The 17,652-nt window shown below is 34.3% G+C and overlaps 3 protein-coding genes across 17 annotated transcripts in view; 2 read left to right on the top strand and 1 right to left on the bottom strand.

Moving 5' to 3' along the window:
• The first annotated feature begins 1,190 nt into the window (after positions 1-1,190).
• On the top strand, positions 1,191-5,657 carry dnlz (DNL-type zinc finger). Its single transcript, XM_081390130.1, has 3 exons — positions 1,191-1,656; positions 1,769-1,908; positions 4,977-5,657. The coding sequence occupies exons 1-3, from the start codon at positions 1,375-1,377 to the stop codon at positions 5,137-5,139; spliced, it is 585 nt and encodes a 194-aa protein (XP_081246256.1). The 5' UTR covers positions 1,191-1,374; the 3' UTR covers positions 5,140-5,657.
• Positions 5,658-6,478: 821 nt separating this feature from the next.
• Positions 6,479-12,374, top strand: uck1 (uridine-cytidine kinase 1). Its single transcript, XM_081390129.1, has 7 exons — positions 6,479-7,228; positions 7,601-7,760; positions 7,944-8,040; positions 8,466-8,608; positions 10,699-10,793; positions 10,903-10,951; positions 11,034-12,374. The coding sequence occupies exons 1-7, from the start codon at positions 7,139-7,141 to the stop codon at positions 11,231-11,233; spliced, it is 834 nt and encodes a 277-aa protein (XP_081246255.1). The 5' UTR covers positions 6,479-7,138; the 3' UTR covers positions 11,234-12,374.
• A 1,101-nt stretch (positions 12,375-13,475) lies between these two features.
• Positions 13,476-17,652, bottom strand: part of rapgef1b (Rap guanine nucleotide exchange factor (GEF) 1b) — a 44,641-nt gene continuing 40,464 nt past the window's right edge. For 14 of the 15 annotated variants that reach the window (XM_081391113.1, XM_081391110.1, XM_081391108.1 and 11 more), the window contains 4 exons: positions 17,532-17,633; positions 17,307-17,404; positions 16,425-16,553; positions 13,477-15,380 (listed from right to left, as the gene is read on the bottom strand). In XM_081391113.1, the coding sequence (XP_081247239.1) occupies positions 15,230-15,380; positions 16,425-16,553; positions 17,307-17,404; positions 17,532-17,633 (480 nt within the window). In that variant the 3' untranslated portion in view covers positions 13,477-15,229. Of the gene's footprint in view, positions 15,381-16,424; positions 16,554-17,306; positions 17,405-17,531; positions 17,634-17,652 lie in introns of all 15 variants that reach the window. The other variant, XM_081391111.1, reaches the window with a different exon arrangement.

Here is a 17,652-nt window from a genome sequence, read left to right as displayed (position 1 = left end):
TATTCCGCTCTTCAAATCCCGGAAGTGGGCGGTTAAAAGCCCCGCCATTGTTTACAACGGAGGTCTATGGGAGTGTCGCAACTCTTTCTCTCTATGGCTCTGGCAAAATGGAAGCAGATGTTACAACATTTACCCGCGGAATGTTTACCACTGGATGAATCAAATATGCTTGCAATAAAATGATAATAACATGATAATCAGAATTACATTGGTATATTCACTTAAAATATGTTTGTACAAGATTATTTCACCATCGTTATCATCAGATTTGTTTATCATCAGATTTATTTACAGCAGCAGGACTATAACACATTTTACTTTAAAGACTCCTCATGATGTGAGCAGACTATCAGTCATTAAAACACACTTTCACCACTGTGAGCAAAGTTTGGCATATTCAAGCTTCTCCCAGCAATGTATAATGTAGCCTATTTATCGAAAACCTTTAATCTCAAACTGATGTAATCCACATGTATTTTTTATTGCAATCTTTTGAACAATAAACATACAAGGGCAATAACATATAAACTGCATCAAATCGAATATTATGATAAATATAATACAAATAAAATAAGAGAAGAGAAAGCAGTCATTTACATGTCTATAAATAAGAGTTAAAAATCATTAAAAGAATAGATTTATAGAAGGCTTTAAAGTCATTTACAGTTTTTTTTTTGCTTCGTTATTTCTTGTTTCTTTTAATGTATACAAGCAGTGACCTCTTTTAAAATAAGTACAATTAGTTTTTTTCCCACCCAATTTAAATTAGTCGATATGTAATGAGTAAATTCACAATATACCATATTTTGAAGTCACCAATATTATCATAAAAATAAAACATACATTTATTCGAGTTGTAATTAAGTGTTAGTACTATTTTTAACACATACACAAAACATATTGGTGATAAAGTGTCTGGAGATTTTAAGGGTCTCTTTTCAATTGACAACTTCTCCAAAATCCAATGCCTAAAGGAACAGCGGAAATTTGGGATAATTGATCATTTGAGATAATTATTTTTACATTTTCTGCCTTTTGAATTTATACCTTTCAGTTTCCAATTATTTCCAAGCAATTTCATAAGTTCTGAGGGAATGGCATTGATTATCATTCTATACTCCTTGACAGATATATACAATTAAAAATGTCCTTAAAATTCTGGATAAGTAAGTAAATGACACTTACTATTCGATGCAATCCACATGTCACTGGTAAATAAACATGATGGGCGGGGCTTCGTGTAGACGTTGCGTCTCTATCGTCATCAGCAAGCGACGAGTGATTCAACTCGGTTTGAGCAGATATGACATTTCAGCGTCATTAGAGATATCGCCTGTGTTTAAGAAGAACAGATAGTCTGGTAACGTTTCGATAATGAGCTCTAGATTATTTTTATTTTTATTCAGACCGAGAATAACCAGATCACGTGGTGCGGGAAGTCTGTCTGTGCCCAAAACATTCTGTCCTGCGAGAGGCAAACATGAGGAGGCACAGAAAAGAGCCCCAAAATCCTCCTTACACTTCACTAATTCTTTACTAGGGTCTCAGAATGGAGGCAGGTTGAGTTTCTACAGGAGCTTCACAACCTCGGAGTGCAGGACTGAAGTCATTGGGCAAGTGAAGTCAACGCACTATCAACTGGTGTACACCTGCAAAGTACGAGCATATACTTCTTCTGTACTCGTGCGTGACTGGGGAACTTTTGGACTCGAATAATTAGGTAGTATTGCTCAGCTCAGTCATGTACTTTCCTGTTTTGTCTCTTTAGGTGTGCTCCACCCGCTCCATGAAGAAAATATCCAAGATAGCCTATCACAAGGGCGTCGTCATAGTAACGTGTCCTGGATGCAACAACCATCACGTCATCGCTGATAATCTGAACTGGTTCTCTGACCTGGAGGGGAAAAGGTGTGTGTGTTTGTTCATTTGCATGGACGATTGATCCACGCAAAAGTAGAAATGTTAAAAACTGAAATAAAGAAAATAAGACTGAAGGCAAAGCTGTTCCTTGACTGTGTTCTTTAAAGTAGGACTTTGCCCCCGGTTTCACAGACAAGGCTTAAGCCTAGTCTGAGACTAAAATGCATGTTTGAACTGTATTAACTGAACGCAACTTGCACTGATAGATCTTAAAATATGTCAGTGCCATTGTTTTGTCTCAAGAAACACACCAGTACTGTTGTGTTTTTTAAGGCATGTTTATAAAAGTTAATTAATTGAACTAAGGTCTAATCCTGGCTTAATCTAAACCATGTCTGTGAAACCAGGCCTTGATGCCACTAACCCTTAAATATGATCATCCTCGTGTGAGGATCCATCCTACAAAATAAAAAGCAGTTGTATATTTTTCCATTTCTAAAGACCCAGTTTATGCTGTGACAATTTTTAAATTATTTTCTATTACATTTTTTTTTTCTACTCACTATAGTACTGTAACTCGACTGCTAGATTTATTTAAATATATACACTACCATAGGGCTGGGCGATTTAAATCGCGATATTGTTATGCGCATCTCGTCAGTAAAGCCGGTTCCTTGATTAGTAGTAAATCACCATCACCTGCTTTCAGATGAAGCGGCATTTAGGGCTGAGGAGATAAGTGATTAATTTAGTGATGATTGAGCATTATTGAAGACACCTGATGTTAACAAGCAGAATCACTGAAGAAGAAAATCACAAATTGTAAGTTACCATTAAGGTGATGGGTGTTTGCTTTAGTTGGGCTCTAGACCATTATATGTTTATTTTAATATTTACTGTTGTTCGTCTGCTGTTAATGTTTTATAACAATTAACTGAACAAAGTAAAATGTTATCATATAGTGTTGGTTATGTTTTGACATAATCATGCTGTGTGATCTAAAAAATAAAGCATATTAAGATAGTTTGGTTTAACTTGTTAGCTGCAGTTTAGTGATTCTTCAGCCTATAATTATTAGTACTTTACTTATAATTCAAAATATTTAATAAACATTGTTCTGATCAAAAAGACATTCAGACATATTCATTTAAAACACAGACATCAATAATCAGCCTGTGAATCTCAACAATGGTGACAATAATAAAGCATGTTGCAGTGGCTGCCACCAATCACAACTCATTAATGGCTCCCATCATGCATTGCGGTATGAATACATTATGATCTGAATTGTCTATGTAATTTACTTTTCCTCATTGAATATTCTGCTCCTCACCATTGTTGAGATGCATAGACTGAATCTTGACATCTGTGTGTGCCTAAAAGAATGATTTTTTTTTTTTTTTTTAAACAACTTTTAAGAAATCCTTTATATTGTAACAAAAATTCTGGCCATTTATTCAGATTCACAGTTATGCAGTAACCAACAACATAAATCGAAGTCAGAAAGGAGGATTTTAATGAGTTCAGTGATCAAGTTCAAATAATGATTGTAACAATATAACTAACACCATCAGATCACTTTTTATTCTTTGTTCAACGGGCAATTTTAACTCAGATACAACCGTCAAACAAAATCTAAAGTATATAAAAGGGTCAGAGCCCAACTAAAGCAAACACCCATCACAATAATGGTAACTTACAATTTGCGATTTTCTCCTTCAGCGATTCTACTTGTTAACATCAGGTGTCTTCAATAATGTTCAATCATCACTAAATTAATCACTTAGTTATCTCATTAACTTAAACACTCTTGAGTGTGGACTCATACACTCCCAGGAGTGTTAATTTAACACCGCTAATTTACTGGAGGTTTTGCTGTGTACAAAGAGCCGTAGTTAACTGACAAGCTGAGCCATATCGCATTAAATATCGCTGGCGATACGTCCGCGATATTCATGTGATTTGGCTCAGCTTGTCAGTTAACTACGGCTCTTTGTAGTAAATGCCGCTCCATCTGAAAGCAGGTGATGGTGATTTACTACTAATCAAGGAACCGGCTTTACTGATGAGATGCGCATAACAATATCGCGATTTAAATCGCCCAGCCCTACACTACCATTCAAAAGTTTGGGGTTAGTAAGATTTTTAATGTTTTTAAAAGAAGTCTCTTCTGCTCACCAAGGCTGAAGGATCATTTGATCAAAAATACAAACAAAAACAGTAATATTGTGAAATATTATTCCAATTTAAAACAGCTGTTTTCTATGTGAATATATATTAAAAGTGTAATTTATTCCTGTGATCAAAGCTGAATGTTCAGCATCATTACTCCAGTCTTCAGTGTCACATGATCCTTCAGAATCATTCTAATATGCTGATTTGCTGCTCAAGAAACATTCATTATTATTAATGAATAGATGAATAGAAAGTTCAAAAGAACAGCATTTATCTGAAATCTAAAGCTTTTGTAACATTAAACACTACTGTTCAAAAGTTTGGGGTCAGTAAGAATTTTATTTTTATTTTTGGGGGAAATAAATAAAATAAATCAATACTTTTATTCATCAAGGATGAGTTAAACTGATCAAAAGTTACAGTAAAGGCATTTATAATGTTAGAAAATATTCTATTTTAAATAAATGCTGTTCTTTTGAACTTTCTATTCATCAAAGAATTTTGAAAAAAAAATGTACACAACTGTTTTCAACATTGATAATAATAATGAATGTTTCTTCTTGATCAGCAAATCATCATATTAGCATGATTTCTGAAGGATCATGTGACACTGAAGACTGGCGTAATGATCTTTGATCACAGGAATAAATTACATTTCACTGTATATTCACATAGAAAACAGCTGTTTTAAATTGTCATAATATTTCACAATAATACTGTTTTTTTTTATTGTTTTTTATCAAATAAATGCAGCCTCGGTGAGCAGAAGAGACTTCTTTTAAAAACATTAAAATTCTTACTGACCCCAAACTTTTGAAGGGTAGTGTATATTTTTACACTGTTTTTCTCTAAACTTTTCCTCTAGAAAACCCCTGCTCTAAAGCATTATGCCAAAAACTTTATTGTGAAGTTAAATGTTGCATGTTCTGTATTTGCCATAGAAACATCGAGGAGATCCTGGCTGCTAAAGGAGAATCAGTCCGAAGAGTTCAAGGGAACGAGGCGCTGGAAATCGTTGCAGAGGAATCAATAAAGGAGGCGTCAAGAAATAATCCAGATGAACAGAAACCACCACATCTGAGCGACGGCTCGGACAAAACATGATTGACATTTATATTGACTGTCTAAAACTACCAGTTCAGGTCTAGCAATTACCAAGAGCTGTTCATTCATTGTATCATATCGTCGTTATAGTTTTTATATTCTTCTTATTAAAGCACTGAAAAACAATCATCTCATCTTTGGAGTTTTTTGAAGTGTTCGGCTCCACCTTGTGGTCACTGCAACATCCTTCCATATCTTCACTGTATCAGCGACCTTTGACTGGTAAACACGAATACAGCTAAAGCAATACTGGTTTTGCAAGGCTTTTGTTTATTTTGCAACAATAAACAAGCTACAGACAAAACTAAGGGTTGTAAATTCTGAAATAAACTAAAGCATATTATAAGCAGTGTTAGTTAAGTTACTAGCTACTAATTACAGTGTAATTAGACAGTGTGATTCGATTGCTCTACTTCTCTATACTTTCTAAAATCCCATATCAACCTTGAACAGTTGAACAATACAAGGAAAGACATGATACGGCACTTTAGTTCTTTCAAATAAACAATATTCAATTGCATAAATTATTCTTGAACTGACCAAAGTGTGTAAAGGGAGAAGGTTACATTGAAAACATACATTTTAACATTACATTTTGATTCCAAATACACTATTGTTCTATAGTCTACAGTATTTAATGCAATTACATCAGAAGTGACTGTAATTAAATTACAATACCAAGTAATTCATTACACCCAACACTGATTATAAGTATTACATCATTGAAGAGACTTTCTTAAAGAGATAGTTCACCCAAAAATGAAATTTGGTCATCATCACCCTCATGTAGTTGCAAGCCCGTATGAGTTTCTTTCTTCTGTTAAACACAAAAGAAGATATTTTAAAGAATGTTGGTAAGCAGACAGTGGACGGCATCCATTAACTTCCCTAGTATTTTTGTTTGTTGTTTTTTTCCTACTATGAAAGTCAATGGGGTCCAACATTCGGTTACCAACATTCTTTAAAATATCTTCTTTTGTGTTCAGCAAAAGAAAGAAACTCATGCAGGTTTGGAACAACATGAGGGTGAGTAAAGGATGACAAAATTGTAATTTTTGGGTGAAACCTTTAAAATGTAAAATATATATATATATTTTCTGTGAAAACGTACATTTAGTTAATGTAAAATTCGCAAGGAATAGTAATAAAATAATTATAAAATAAATATAAAAAGAGTATTTTTTTAAGGAGTCCCCATAAACTAATTTCTAGCTAATACATCAGAAGAACTTGTTTTAACACAATTTGCAAGAAGTGTTGACTTTGTTTACAAGTTTTATGGGGTTTGCGCGCGCAGCATGACGCAGCAACGTCCAGGGGCGAAACCATATAAACAGAAAGAGGAGGTAGAATGGCATTCAACAGTGAAGCAGGGATGCGACAATGGTCGGGGCTTAGCGGTCTGCTCTTATTGGTCAGGATAAAATAATTGTTCTACTTTTTATTCTGATCAGTCTTTCACTTCATCATCTATTAAAATGTCTCAATATCCTTACACAACTCAGTAGATTATTGTCCAGATTGCGCTCAAGCGGTGCAAAGGTAGAGTGGTCACATGACACGTGTTACTTTTCTCAGCGCTGGACTAGAACGGACCAATCACAGTTTGCGGTGACTAATCAAGGCTGCTTTAAACAACATTATTACATAGACTGATTGTGTCGTTTCCACTTTTATGTCAGGAATCAATCTCAGGCATTCACAAGATGATACTTTCTAAACTCCAAATGTCTCCAGTAAGACAAAAAAACATCATGAGATTTGAATGAGCCTCAATGCGGACATGTCTCTCTGAGTCGCTGAGCGCCTCGTGGTGGAAGAGAAATGTCATGTTCACTTTAACAGTTGCTAACCAGTACAGTAATATTGGAGTGCTTTAATCGGCCTTTGCTGAGAGTGAAACCAGGCGGTAATTGAGCACACACCCCCCGGGAAGCCTCCAGCTAATGACCGGTCATATCCAGAACGGTTTACTTGAAGTTTGTCTTACTGTACCAGCATGAATCCAGCCGGACTGTTGTGTGAGAGCGAGCGGCCGCGCCACCGTCCTTTCCTGATCGGGGTGAGCGGAGGAACAGCCAGTGGAAAGGTACGAGACACTGCATGCATGATGGAAACTGATGCACACTGCTGGCTTTGGCGTTTTAATTCATGCAAACCTAGAACTTACATGTTGTCCCGTAGGTTAGTCACAGTCAACATGTTTCTCTTTTTCTTTTTTTTGCTTTACATATAAATTGCATTTAGGTGGAATGCATGCAATTTAAAACATACTATGTAAAATGCACAAGAAATAAACATGCAGCAAGTAATTATAGGCAATGAAATGTCAGCAATGACAAAAGGCCCATATCTTAAAATCTGGTGTCTTGTGTCTGTAATGATATCCACGCTGATGCAGTTACACATGTGCAATAGACTTGTCAGTCCAGGTCATTAACTGCTGTCTTTCTCTTTCTAGTCCACGGTGTGTGCCAAAATCATGGAGCTTTTGGGTCAGAACAAGGTGGATCACCACCAGAGGAAGGTCACTATCGTCAGCCAGGACAGTTTCTACCGGGTTCTCACTCCAGAACAGAAGGCCAAAGCTTTGAAAGGCCAGTACAACTTTGACCATCCAGGTAAAAAAGGATGAGAAATAATTCAGCCATGAATGAAAATGTTGTCTTCATTTACTCACCCTCATGTTGTTTGAGATTGTCCTTTTATGTCCATTTTTTATGTCGGTCAGCAAAACAAGGTTGGAGCGACATGTGGGTCGGTTTTCAATGCACTATGATGTTTTCTCTCTCTCTCTCTCTCAGAGGCATTTGATACAGAGTTCATGTGTCAGACGTTGAAGGATATAGTAGAAGGGAAGGTGGTAGAGGTTCCAACATATGACTTCGTCACCCATTCCAGGCAATAACACACACATACACACACACACACACACACACACACACACACACACGTTGTGTTTTCATGTTTAATGGGGACTCTCCATAGACTTAATGGTTTTCATACTGTACAAACTCATATTCTCTCCTCTTACACTAACCCTACCCATCACACAAAACTTTTTGCATTTTTAAAAAACATAACTTAGTCTGATTTTAAAGCTGTTTTCCTCATAGGGACCAAAATGTCTCCTCAAGGATAACGATTTAAGATTTTGCCATCTTTGTGAGGACATTTTGTCCCCATAATGTTGGGTTTACCAGGCCACACACACACACACTCTTTTTACTCATAATGACACGTCAACCAATGACACATGCTGAGACAGTCTCATGACAGTTTGTGATTGTCTGTCTGATAACGGAGTGTTTAATGACTGTGTGTAGGCTGCCAGAGAAGATATGTGTGTATCCCGCTGATGTGGTGCTGTTCGAGGGGATTCTGGTGTTTTACACACAGGAAGTCAGAGACATGTTCCACATGAAACTGTTTGTGGACACGGACTCAGATGTACGCCTGTCTCGCCGAGGTAATGCACACATAAGCACACCAAGTGTAGAGACAATGTCTTTATATTATTATTTAGAAGTTTATATAAGGTAATAAGTGCTGTCAAATCAATTAATCATGATTAATCAGTTTTTTGTTAACGTTTGTGTATATATTTATATATATATACGTGTGTATAAATATATATATATATATATATATATATATATATATATATATATATGTATGTATGTATGTGTATGTGTGTATATATATATATCATACATACTTTACAACACACAATATTATGTTAGATGCGATTTATCAGTTTGACAGCACTAAATGTAATATTTACTAACAAAAAAAAGTATTTGAATGTAACTTTCAGACATACCTAAAATTACAGTGTTGTTATCATTAAGTTCAGGCTTTGCTATTTCCAGTTTTGGTTTTATTTCATAGACACATTGCAAAGTTGTATTTGACAGTTTTGTTCTTATTAATTAAAGTTAAGAAATAGTGCACTTCAAGAGTTAAAAAAAAATAAACTTTAAAATAAGATCTTAGACTTTAAAATGGACTAGACTAGAGGAACTTTAAATGGATGACTAAGAAAATTATTATGTACACTATTGTTCAGAAATTTGGGGTTTGTTGGATTATGTAATGGTTTTTTTTGTTGTTGCTTACCAGCATTGAAGTAGAACTATTTTGTAGAATTATAAATGTCTTTACTGTTACTTTTGTGTTACACAATTTATTGTGTCCTTACTGTTTAGTTTAATAATAAATAAAAAAATCTTACTGACCCCAAACTTTTAAATTATAGTCCATATTTGTTTTATATACTTGTATATACACTATATATACTTTAATTTTCAGAAACTGTTTTTAGCTTACTTTACATGTTTAATTTGAATTTATGTACATTTTGGTAACACTTTATTCTACAGTGTCTGTGTTACACGTTACATGTCGTTTCTATAGTAATAACCATAAATTATGCATAATTACATGCAACTAACCCTAACCTTATAGTAAGTACATATACAGTACCAGTCAAAAGTTTGGAAACGTTACTATTTTTAATGTTTTTGAAAGAAGTCTCTTATGCTCATCAAGCCTGCAGTAAAAAAAAAAAAAAAAAAAAAAAAAACAGTAATATGAAATATTATTACAATTTAAAATAATGGTTCTCTTTTTTAATATACTTTAAAATGTAATTTATTTTTGTGATGCAAAGCTGAATTTTCATCAGCAAGTACTCCAGTCTTTGGTGTCTTATGATCCTTCAGAAATCATTCTAATATGCTGATTTATGATCAATGTTGGAAACAGTTGTGCTGCTTAATATTTTTTTTATAACCTGAGATACTTTTTTCAGGATTATTTGATGAATAAAAAGTTAAAAAGAACTGTATTTATTTAGAATAGAAATCTTTTGTTACACTACCGTTCAAAAGTTTGGGAACAATAACTATTTTTTTTTAAAGAAATTAGTACTTTAATTCAACAAGGATGCGTTAAATTGATAAAAGGTGATGGTAACGATTTATATTGTTAGAAATGTTTTTATTTTGAATAAATGCTGTTTTTATGAATAAATGCTGTTAACGTTTTACTCATCAATGAATCCAAAAAAATATATTAAACAGCACAACTGTTTCCAACATTGATAATAACTGAGTATCAAATCATCATATTAGAATGATTTCTGAAGGATCATAAGACACCAAAGACTGGAGTACTTGCTGATGAAAATTCAGCTTTGCATCACAAAAATAAATTACATTTTAAGGTATATTAAAAAAGATTATTATTATATTTATATATTATTATTATTATAATTATTTTAAATTGTAATAATATTTCATAATATTTTTTTTTTTTTTTTTAACTGCAGGCTTGATGAGCATAAGAGACTTCTTTCAAAAACATTAAAAATAGTAGTGTTTCCAAACTTTTGACTGGTACTGTAGTTAATTAATATTACTCTGTACTTAATTGTATATTTACACTGTAAAAATGCCATCGTAAAATAAAGTGTAACCTAAATATGAAATATTGGAATAATTAGCATAGATGTATGTTGCCTGTTATAACAGTGTCTGTATAATATTGTGTGTTTAGTTCTGCGTGACATGAGGAGAGGTCGAGATCTGGAACAGATTCTCTCACAGTACACCACGTTTGTTAAACCGGCCTTTGAAGAGTTCTGCCTTCCGGTGAGAACACACCCTCACACACACCCTCACACACACACAACTAAAGCTGAAAATACATTTGGTAGTTATTTAAAGCATTCATGACATCTGAAATCTCTCTCCAACTCAGACCAAGAAATATGCAGATGTCATAATACCTCGTGGAGTTGATAACATGGGTAAATATGAGCCATAATATTCCTGCCTATATGAAACTAAGCCTCGCTTTTCAAACCTGTTGCTTCTCTTTTAAATCTTCAGTGGCAATAAACCTGATTGTTCAGCATATTCAGGACATACTAAACGGTGACATCTGCAAATGGCAGAGGGGTTCTGTCAATGGACACGCCCATGGGCGGAGTCTAAAGAGGGGCGTGGCCGAACACAGTGACATATCCAGCGGAGGCGGGAATCTTCCCGTAAAACGCCCCCTACTGGAGCCCAGCACACGACCACACTAACACACAAACGATCAGAAAACCTGAAGGCTTGAGTTTTCAGCATGCTTCCAACACACGATCTCTGTCAGGTTTACGAATGCCTTCTGCTGCTTATCTGAGTCACCTGACCCTCAGCGTGACCTTTGACCTGAAAGAGGAACTGTTCTGTATATGTAAAAAGAGTTAATGTTCTACATTATCTGTCATAATTTACATACTAATCACAGTAATCTGTACTGAAACGATATGTGTGATAAACTACCCGTAGCAGGGTAAAGACAACGGTACGTCAGCAAACACTGATGTTTTCACTGCCTGAATCGTCTCATTGGGATGTAATTTCACTATAAAACATGAGATTTTCAGTCACACCTGCAGAATAAAAAAGTCAACTTGTTTCATTATTATTATCTAGAGTATAACGGCATTTTAAACAGTTTCAGTGTTTGATATTCTTGCCTTATCTAGATCATAAACTCCTGTTTGGTCAGGATAAGACAAAATGGATGAAGTAAAATACTTCTGAATATACTAGTAAAATACTAGTGAATTATAGTGATTGTTTAGTATTTAAAATATTAATCTCACTATCACTGATGTGTCTCTTTATTTTGAATGTTTCACTGTGTAATTTATGTTACTCTGTCTGAAATTTATTCCGAAATGTGAATATTTTAAAAATAGTTTTGCATTTCTTGTACAAACCTTTTTTCAAGTATTAAAGAGAACATGCTTGTGACTTCACATCTCATTGTTTGTACATTTAATTGTGTCTGATAAAACAGTGTAAGAAATAATGACAAAAAAAAAAACCTCACTTTTTCATGTTTATTTGTATAGCGCTTTTTTAATAATACTATGAAAAGCGCTATGCAAATGAAGGTAATGTGTCATGGTACTGAATGGATTTTAATGTTAATTTACATGCAAGATATTTCAACGTATTACCATGGTAGTGACGTGATTTACTTACTATTTACTTCATGATACACTAGCATTCAAAAGTTGGGGGTCAGTAAGATTCTTTTAAAGGGGTGGTATAATGCGATTTTCACAAGATGTAGTCTCTGATGTCCCCAGAGTGTGTATGTGAAGTTTTAGCTCAAAATACCCCACAGATATTTCTATATAACATTAAAATTGTCACTTTTTGAGGGTGAGCAAAAACGCACCGTTTTGTGTCTGTTCCTTTAAATGCAAATGAGCTGCTGCTCCCGGCACAGGGGGCGGAGCTTCAACAGCTTGTGGCCTTTTACCTTACACAGACATTTCTGAATTGTTAGTTGATGAATTTATGTAGCTTGTGTGTAGTTATCTTCAAGTCATTGATTAGCATATTCTGTCTTGATAATCTATAAATCGTGTTCAGGGGGCGGGGTTTATTTAAATTTTAGGGTTGGTGATGTCACTAACCCGGGAGGAATGTCGTGTAGTCTCTACCAGCCGTTTGTTGTAGTCCTTAAAAAACAATTTCTTTAAAAGCAAATATCTCCCTTTGCTTTGAACTTTGAGTGTTGTAACTTTGCAGATGTTGTTTATGTTCAAACAGCAACATTACACACTAACTAAAGTTAGAAATCATAATCAACCCTTTAAGAAATATTTGTGGTTCTTGAAACAGATCAGTTTAATTCTCCATTCTCAAATATTTTGATAGAAATTTCACAAATATATTAAGTGTATTTTAAATAAATAATTGGTTAGTCAAATACTAAATGCTTGTATTTTTGGTCAATTATTTATTGATTTTATATAAAATTATTTATTTATTATTATGAAATCATAATCAACCACCCCTTTAAAAATATTTGAAAGAAGTCTCTTCTGCTCACCAAGGCTGTATTTATTTGATCAAAAATACTGTAATATTGTCAAATATTACAACAATATTTTTTTCTTTATATTTGAATATATTGTAAAATAAAAGCTGAATTTTTAGCATCATTACTCCAGTCTTCAGAGTCACATCTAATATGCAGATTTTTCCAGGGTTCTTTATTCAAAAGAACAGCATTTATTTGAAATAGAAATGTTTTGTAATATTAGACATGTCTTTCCTGTCACTTTTGAACAATTTAATGCATCTTTGCTGAATAACAGTATTAATAAAATAAAATAAAATAAAAAAATCTTACTGACCTCTTCTGAACAGTGGTCTATTTAACAAAATATCATGGTATAACCATTAAACATGGGAATGGTGAGGCAATTTTTGTAGTTGTAAACGCGTGCTAAATGTAGTGTTGGAAAAATACAAACACATACAAAGAGAGCAGTTTTATTGGTGGTTGAATAATATACAGGATATTAAAGGTGTAACAGGAAAAAAAATTCCCAGGAGTCAGTAAACGTCAACATCTCAAGACGCCACACAATACACACTGAAGAAAGCCTTTTTAGCTTCCTTTCTCCCGTAAGCAAATAACGTTCTGTAAAAAAAAAAAAACACATGCGCGCGCACACACTCACACACACGCGCACTCACACTCACACACGTGCGCATTCACACACTCTCTGATGCCCAGAGATCACAGCATATTCAGTCCTTGTGTTTTTTGCCTCATAATGTTAGTTATTTTAGTGCACGACTCATTTGGTTTGAAAATATATTTCCTCGTAACTGCCCTCTACATGATAGGAGATTATACATCACAACTGTACATGTACATTTATACAGAACATAATATAATACACATCCCAAAAGAATCAAAATCATCCACATGCACGACAGCGTCAAACTGAGCCCCGCCCCTCTCTGTGACATCATAGTCATGTTCGGGTCACTCTTTGACGACAATCAAAAGACAAAAAAAATGATAAATTAACTTTGAAAAAAGAAAAAAAAAAGCCTATTTTTGGGACCATTAGGGTAGTTTTTTGCATTTTGACACTATTTTCATGAATATCAAGCCTTTTCCCATAAGCTTCACTCATGAAGCATGAGCAGAACAAATGATTTTTTTGTTCTTATGTGTTTATAAAACATTTCTTATGTATTGAACTGAAAGCAACTACTTATGTAATGAATAAACTTGCATAAACCTCTGAAAAAAATTGCATAAAAGGCTTTACGAACAACTTGCATTTTTTAAATTTGTTCTGCGTGTGTTTGATGAATGTGACCTATTTTCCCCTTTAAAATTAAATTACCATAAGTACAAATACTACCATTTTGTTTGTACCTTATAAATGCACTTTACATTTTTTTATGTTTTGGGGGGGCATTTCGCATTGTGCAAGCTATTGAAAATTGGTAAGAGGAAGAAATGTACATGAAAAGAAACTGTCATGAAAATAATGTCAATGCAAATTGTACATATAAAAAGCTTTTTTGTTTTAAGGTGAAAACGCACACGTTCTTGTGGGATTCGATGGCCTGTCAGCGTAAACGGTTATAATAAACTTGCACATGGTCACACACAAAACAATATAGCAAGATGACGTGAAAAATGAGTCCAAACGTCCAGTTCGTTCTTTAATTTTCAAATTAATATATTCCACTTATACATTACTCGCCATGTCTGTCAAAACATTAATTTGAACAGATCAGTGAATATTCCTTATATACGGTTATAAGATTGCACACGTCTGCCCGTTTCCCAATCATGTGGGCGAATCATCAGGTGACTGACCTTTGGAAGGCCAAACGTTACGTCCGAACGGGACAAACAAACATGAACTCACTCCATCAGGCACAGTGTATTAATATCAAATGAACCAAGCCCTCTTAGAGTGTGTCTTTCTGTACACCCACACATAAACATAAAAAAGTTGCTTTATATCACAGCGTTCGGGTCCTCTTGAGCGTGCGTATCTGTATATTTGTATGTTGATACTGAATTAGGATTCCCCTTGTGAGTTTTAAAGTCAACAATCGGGGGAAAATACTGCCAATGTCCGCCAATGTTTATCGGTGCAAACTGGAGCTTGCGTGTCTCGGTTCAGCCCAGAACTGTAGCGTGGGTTCCCAAGGTTCGGCAGGAGGTTCAGGTCTCACCGTATATTGTCTCTGAGGCTCTAGGTCTTCTCCTCGCGCTCTGTCCTGCGCCGCGAGATGTTTCGTGGTTTGATCTTGAGCGAGAGTTCCCACAACGCCTCCTCCGCCAGGTGATCGCTGAAGTCGTTGAAGAACGAGACGATGTCTTCGTTACGCTTCAGTTCGTAGTGTCTACAAAGACAGTTGAGATAAAAATGAATAATTCAACTTATCTTTTAATCAGTTATTGGTGAAATCGGCTACTGATATATGAAATGTATACTACAATAATATAGCATTAATATAAACCTTTTAAAAATTAAAAACAGTTTCAAGCTATATAAATAATTATAACTTTAATATCCTAATTTATATCTTAATTTTATTAAGTTACATCATAATTATGACTGTCATGATTGTTTTTTGTCATAATTTTGTCATAATGACTTGGTTATAATCATAACAAGTTGAAATTATGATACTTTTTATGTCAAAATGATGTTTTTTGTCATAATTTGCCACGTATGACAGTCATCAATTGTTTTTATTAGTCGTAAATGTGCAGACTAAGTATCTTATCATTTCAACTTTTTATATCATAATTATGACTGCCAATTGATTCGGCAATTTTTATGTCAATCATAACTTTCAATTGTTTTTTGTCATAATTTTTAACCTCATAATGACAGTTATTATCATGGCAAGTCGAATGATGATAAAAAAAAACGATTATGACAAGTCAAAACTGTGAGATACTTATGTCTGTTTTTGTTGTTTTGTTGTAATTTCAACTGCCAATTATGACTGTCAATTTCAGCTGATCTCAATGACTTAGTATCTTATCACTTATCAAACTATCAAACACAAAAGAAGATGTTTTGAAGAATGTTGGTAACCAGACAGTTGATGGAAACCCATTCACTTCTATTGCATTTTCGTCCTACTATTGAAGTCAATGGGGTTCATCAACTGTCTGGTTTCCAACGTTCTTCAAAATATCTTCTTTATTGTTCAGAAGAAGAAACTCATTCAGGTTTGGGACAAATTGAGGGTGAGTTAATTATTTTTGGCACAAATAGGCTTCCATACAAATGTGACCAAATGAGCGATGTTTGATTGTACCGCAGCCTTTAATGGCTCATTGCTTTATTGTAAGTCTGTTAGAGTGAAGTCTAGGCCAGACAGTGTGGATCAGGTGTAATCAGACGTCAGCTCTCAGGCCAGCGCTTTACTCACACTTGCTGGAAGCGTCTCATGCTGTCCAGAATGTTGAACTGCTGCCAGCGCTTGGAGAAATTCACTTTACCCTCAATAAAATCCGGGTTTCCGAGGTGAACAAACGTCAGGTCCTGTAGGATCAAACCCCTGTCAGGGAACAAAAAAAAAACATTATTAGCAAAACTACTACATTGCCCACTACATTACTACACCCAGATTAATAGAGTTTTGCATATTTTTGCATTTAAATATTACATTTTTATTTTATTTGCTTGAAATATCATTTTAATTCCAGCAATGAAATTATCTAATAATAATACATTTTTGTTGAATTCAGCAGATGCATAGAAAATTGTTAACTACAAACCAAAACTATACAAAAATATTTTTGGTAATTGAAATTTTCAAGTTTCAAGAATAAATATTAAATAGAAAACATATACTTAAATAAATAAAAATCAGAAATGTTCCCTCAGAAACTAACAGAAATGAATATGTTGAAATAAAATTAACTGAATAACAAATTAACTGAAATAAAAATAGATGAAAGCTAAATAAGAAGTATAAAAACTAATAAAATGACAAAAGCACAAAACAAAAGTACTAAAAACTTAAATTGAAAACTGAAAATATAAGAATAAAAGCCAATTCAACATATTAATTAATACATTCTATAATAGTGTATATAAAAATACTAAATTTTTTACTATGCAGGTCAAAATTTAATGTCATGAACCTCATAAACTGCTTTTCAAACTCTCAAAAGTTGTAAAATGGGCAGATTTGACCAGACAATGCTTTGATAAGTGTTCTTGACTTTAATGAGCATCAAATTATTAATTTGCTTTATTCCATTTCAGTTGATTTTCTAACTAAGTTTTGTTTCAAACACAAACTCACAGGTAGGGGATACATGGAGGCTCCACTTCGGCTAGAGCTGCTCTGTACGCTCGGAAAGATGACGAACTGTCAATCAAAGTGCAGTACTCCTCCAAGCCCTGGAGAAAGACAGGAAAAGGGAGACAAACAAGAACAAATCTGCTTTTATTGAATGATTTTCTTCAGTTATGCTAACTTTAGCAGTGAGGAGGACATGTAGGGCTTTAATCAGTTTGTGTGACTGACCTCAGATGTCTGTTTCTGCCATTCCAGGCGTCTGATTGGTGCAGAGTCCAGCGCCGAGAGAATCGCCAAATACGAGTTGAAGTTATTCAGTTTCCGCAAGTGCTACGGACCAGATGAAAAC

The sequence above is a fragment of the Scardinius erythrophthalmus genome, assembly GCF_964197995.2.
Source record: "Scardinius erythrophthalmus genome assembly, chromosome: 17".
Taxonomy (NCBI): Eukaryota; Metazoa; Chordata; class Actinopteri; order Cypriniformes; family Leuciscidae; genus Scardinius; species Scardinius erythrophthalmus.
Note: the sequence above shows the minus strand (reverse complement) of the source record. Positions and strands in the feature narration are given on the sequence as shown.

Bases quoted from the DNA above. Each gene is read 5' to 3' on its own strand.
- dnlz (XM_081390130.1), top strand. From the start codon at position 1,375: ATGAGCTCTAGATTATTTTTATTTTTATTCAGACCGAGAATAACCAGA. The intron at 1,657-1,768 runs GTACGAGCATAT...TTGTCTCTTTAG, and splicing joins AACTGGTGTACACCTGCAAA to GTGTGCTCCACCCGCTCCAT. The intron at 1,909-4,976 runs GTGTGTGTGTTT...TATTTGCCATAG, and splicing joins TCTGACCTGGAGGGGAAAAG to AAACATCGAGGAGATCCTGG.
- uck1 (XM_081390129.1), top strand. From the start codon at position 7,139: ATGAATCCAGCCGGACTGTTGTGTGAGAGCGAGCGGCCGCGCCACCGT. The intron at 7,229-7,600 runs GTACGAGACACT...TTCTCTTTCTAG, and splicing joins GAGGAACAGCCAGTGGAAAG to TCCACGGTGTGTGCCAAAAT. The intron at 10,952-11,033 runs GTAAATATGAGC...TTAAATCTTCAG, and splicing joins TCGTGGAGTTGATAACATGG to TGGCAATAAACCTGATTGTT.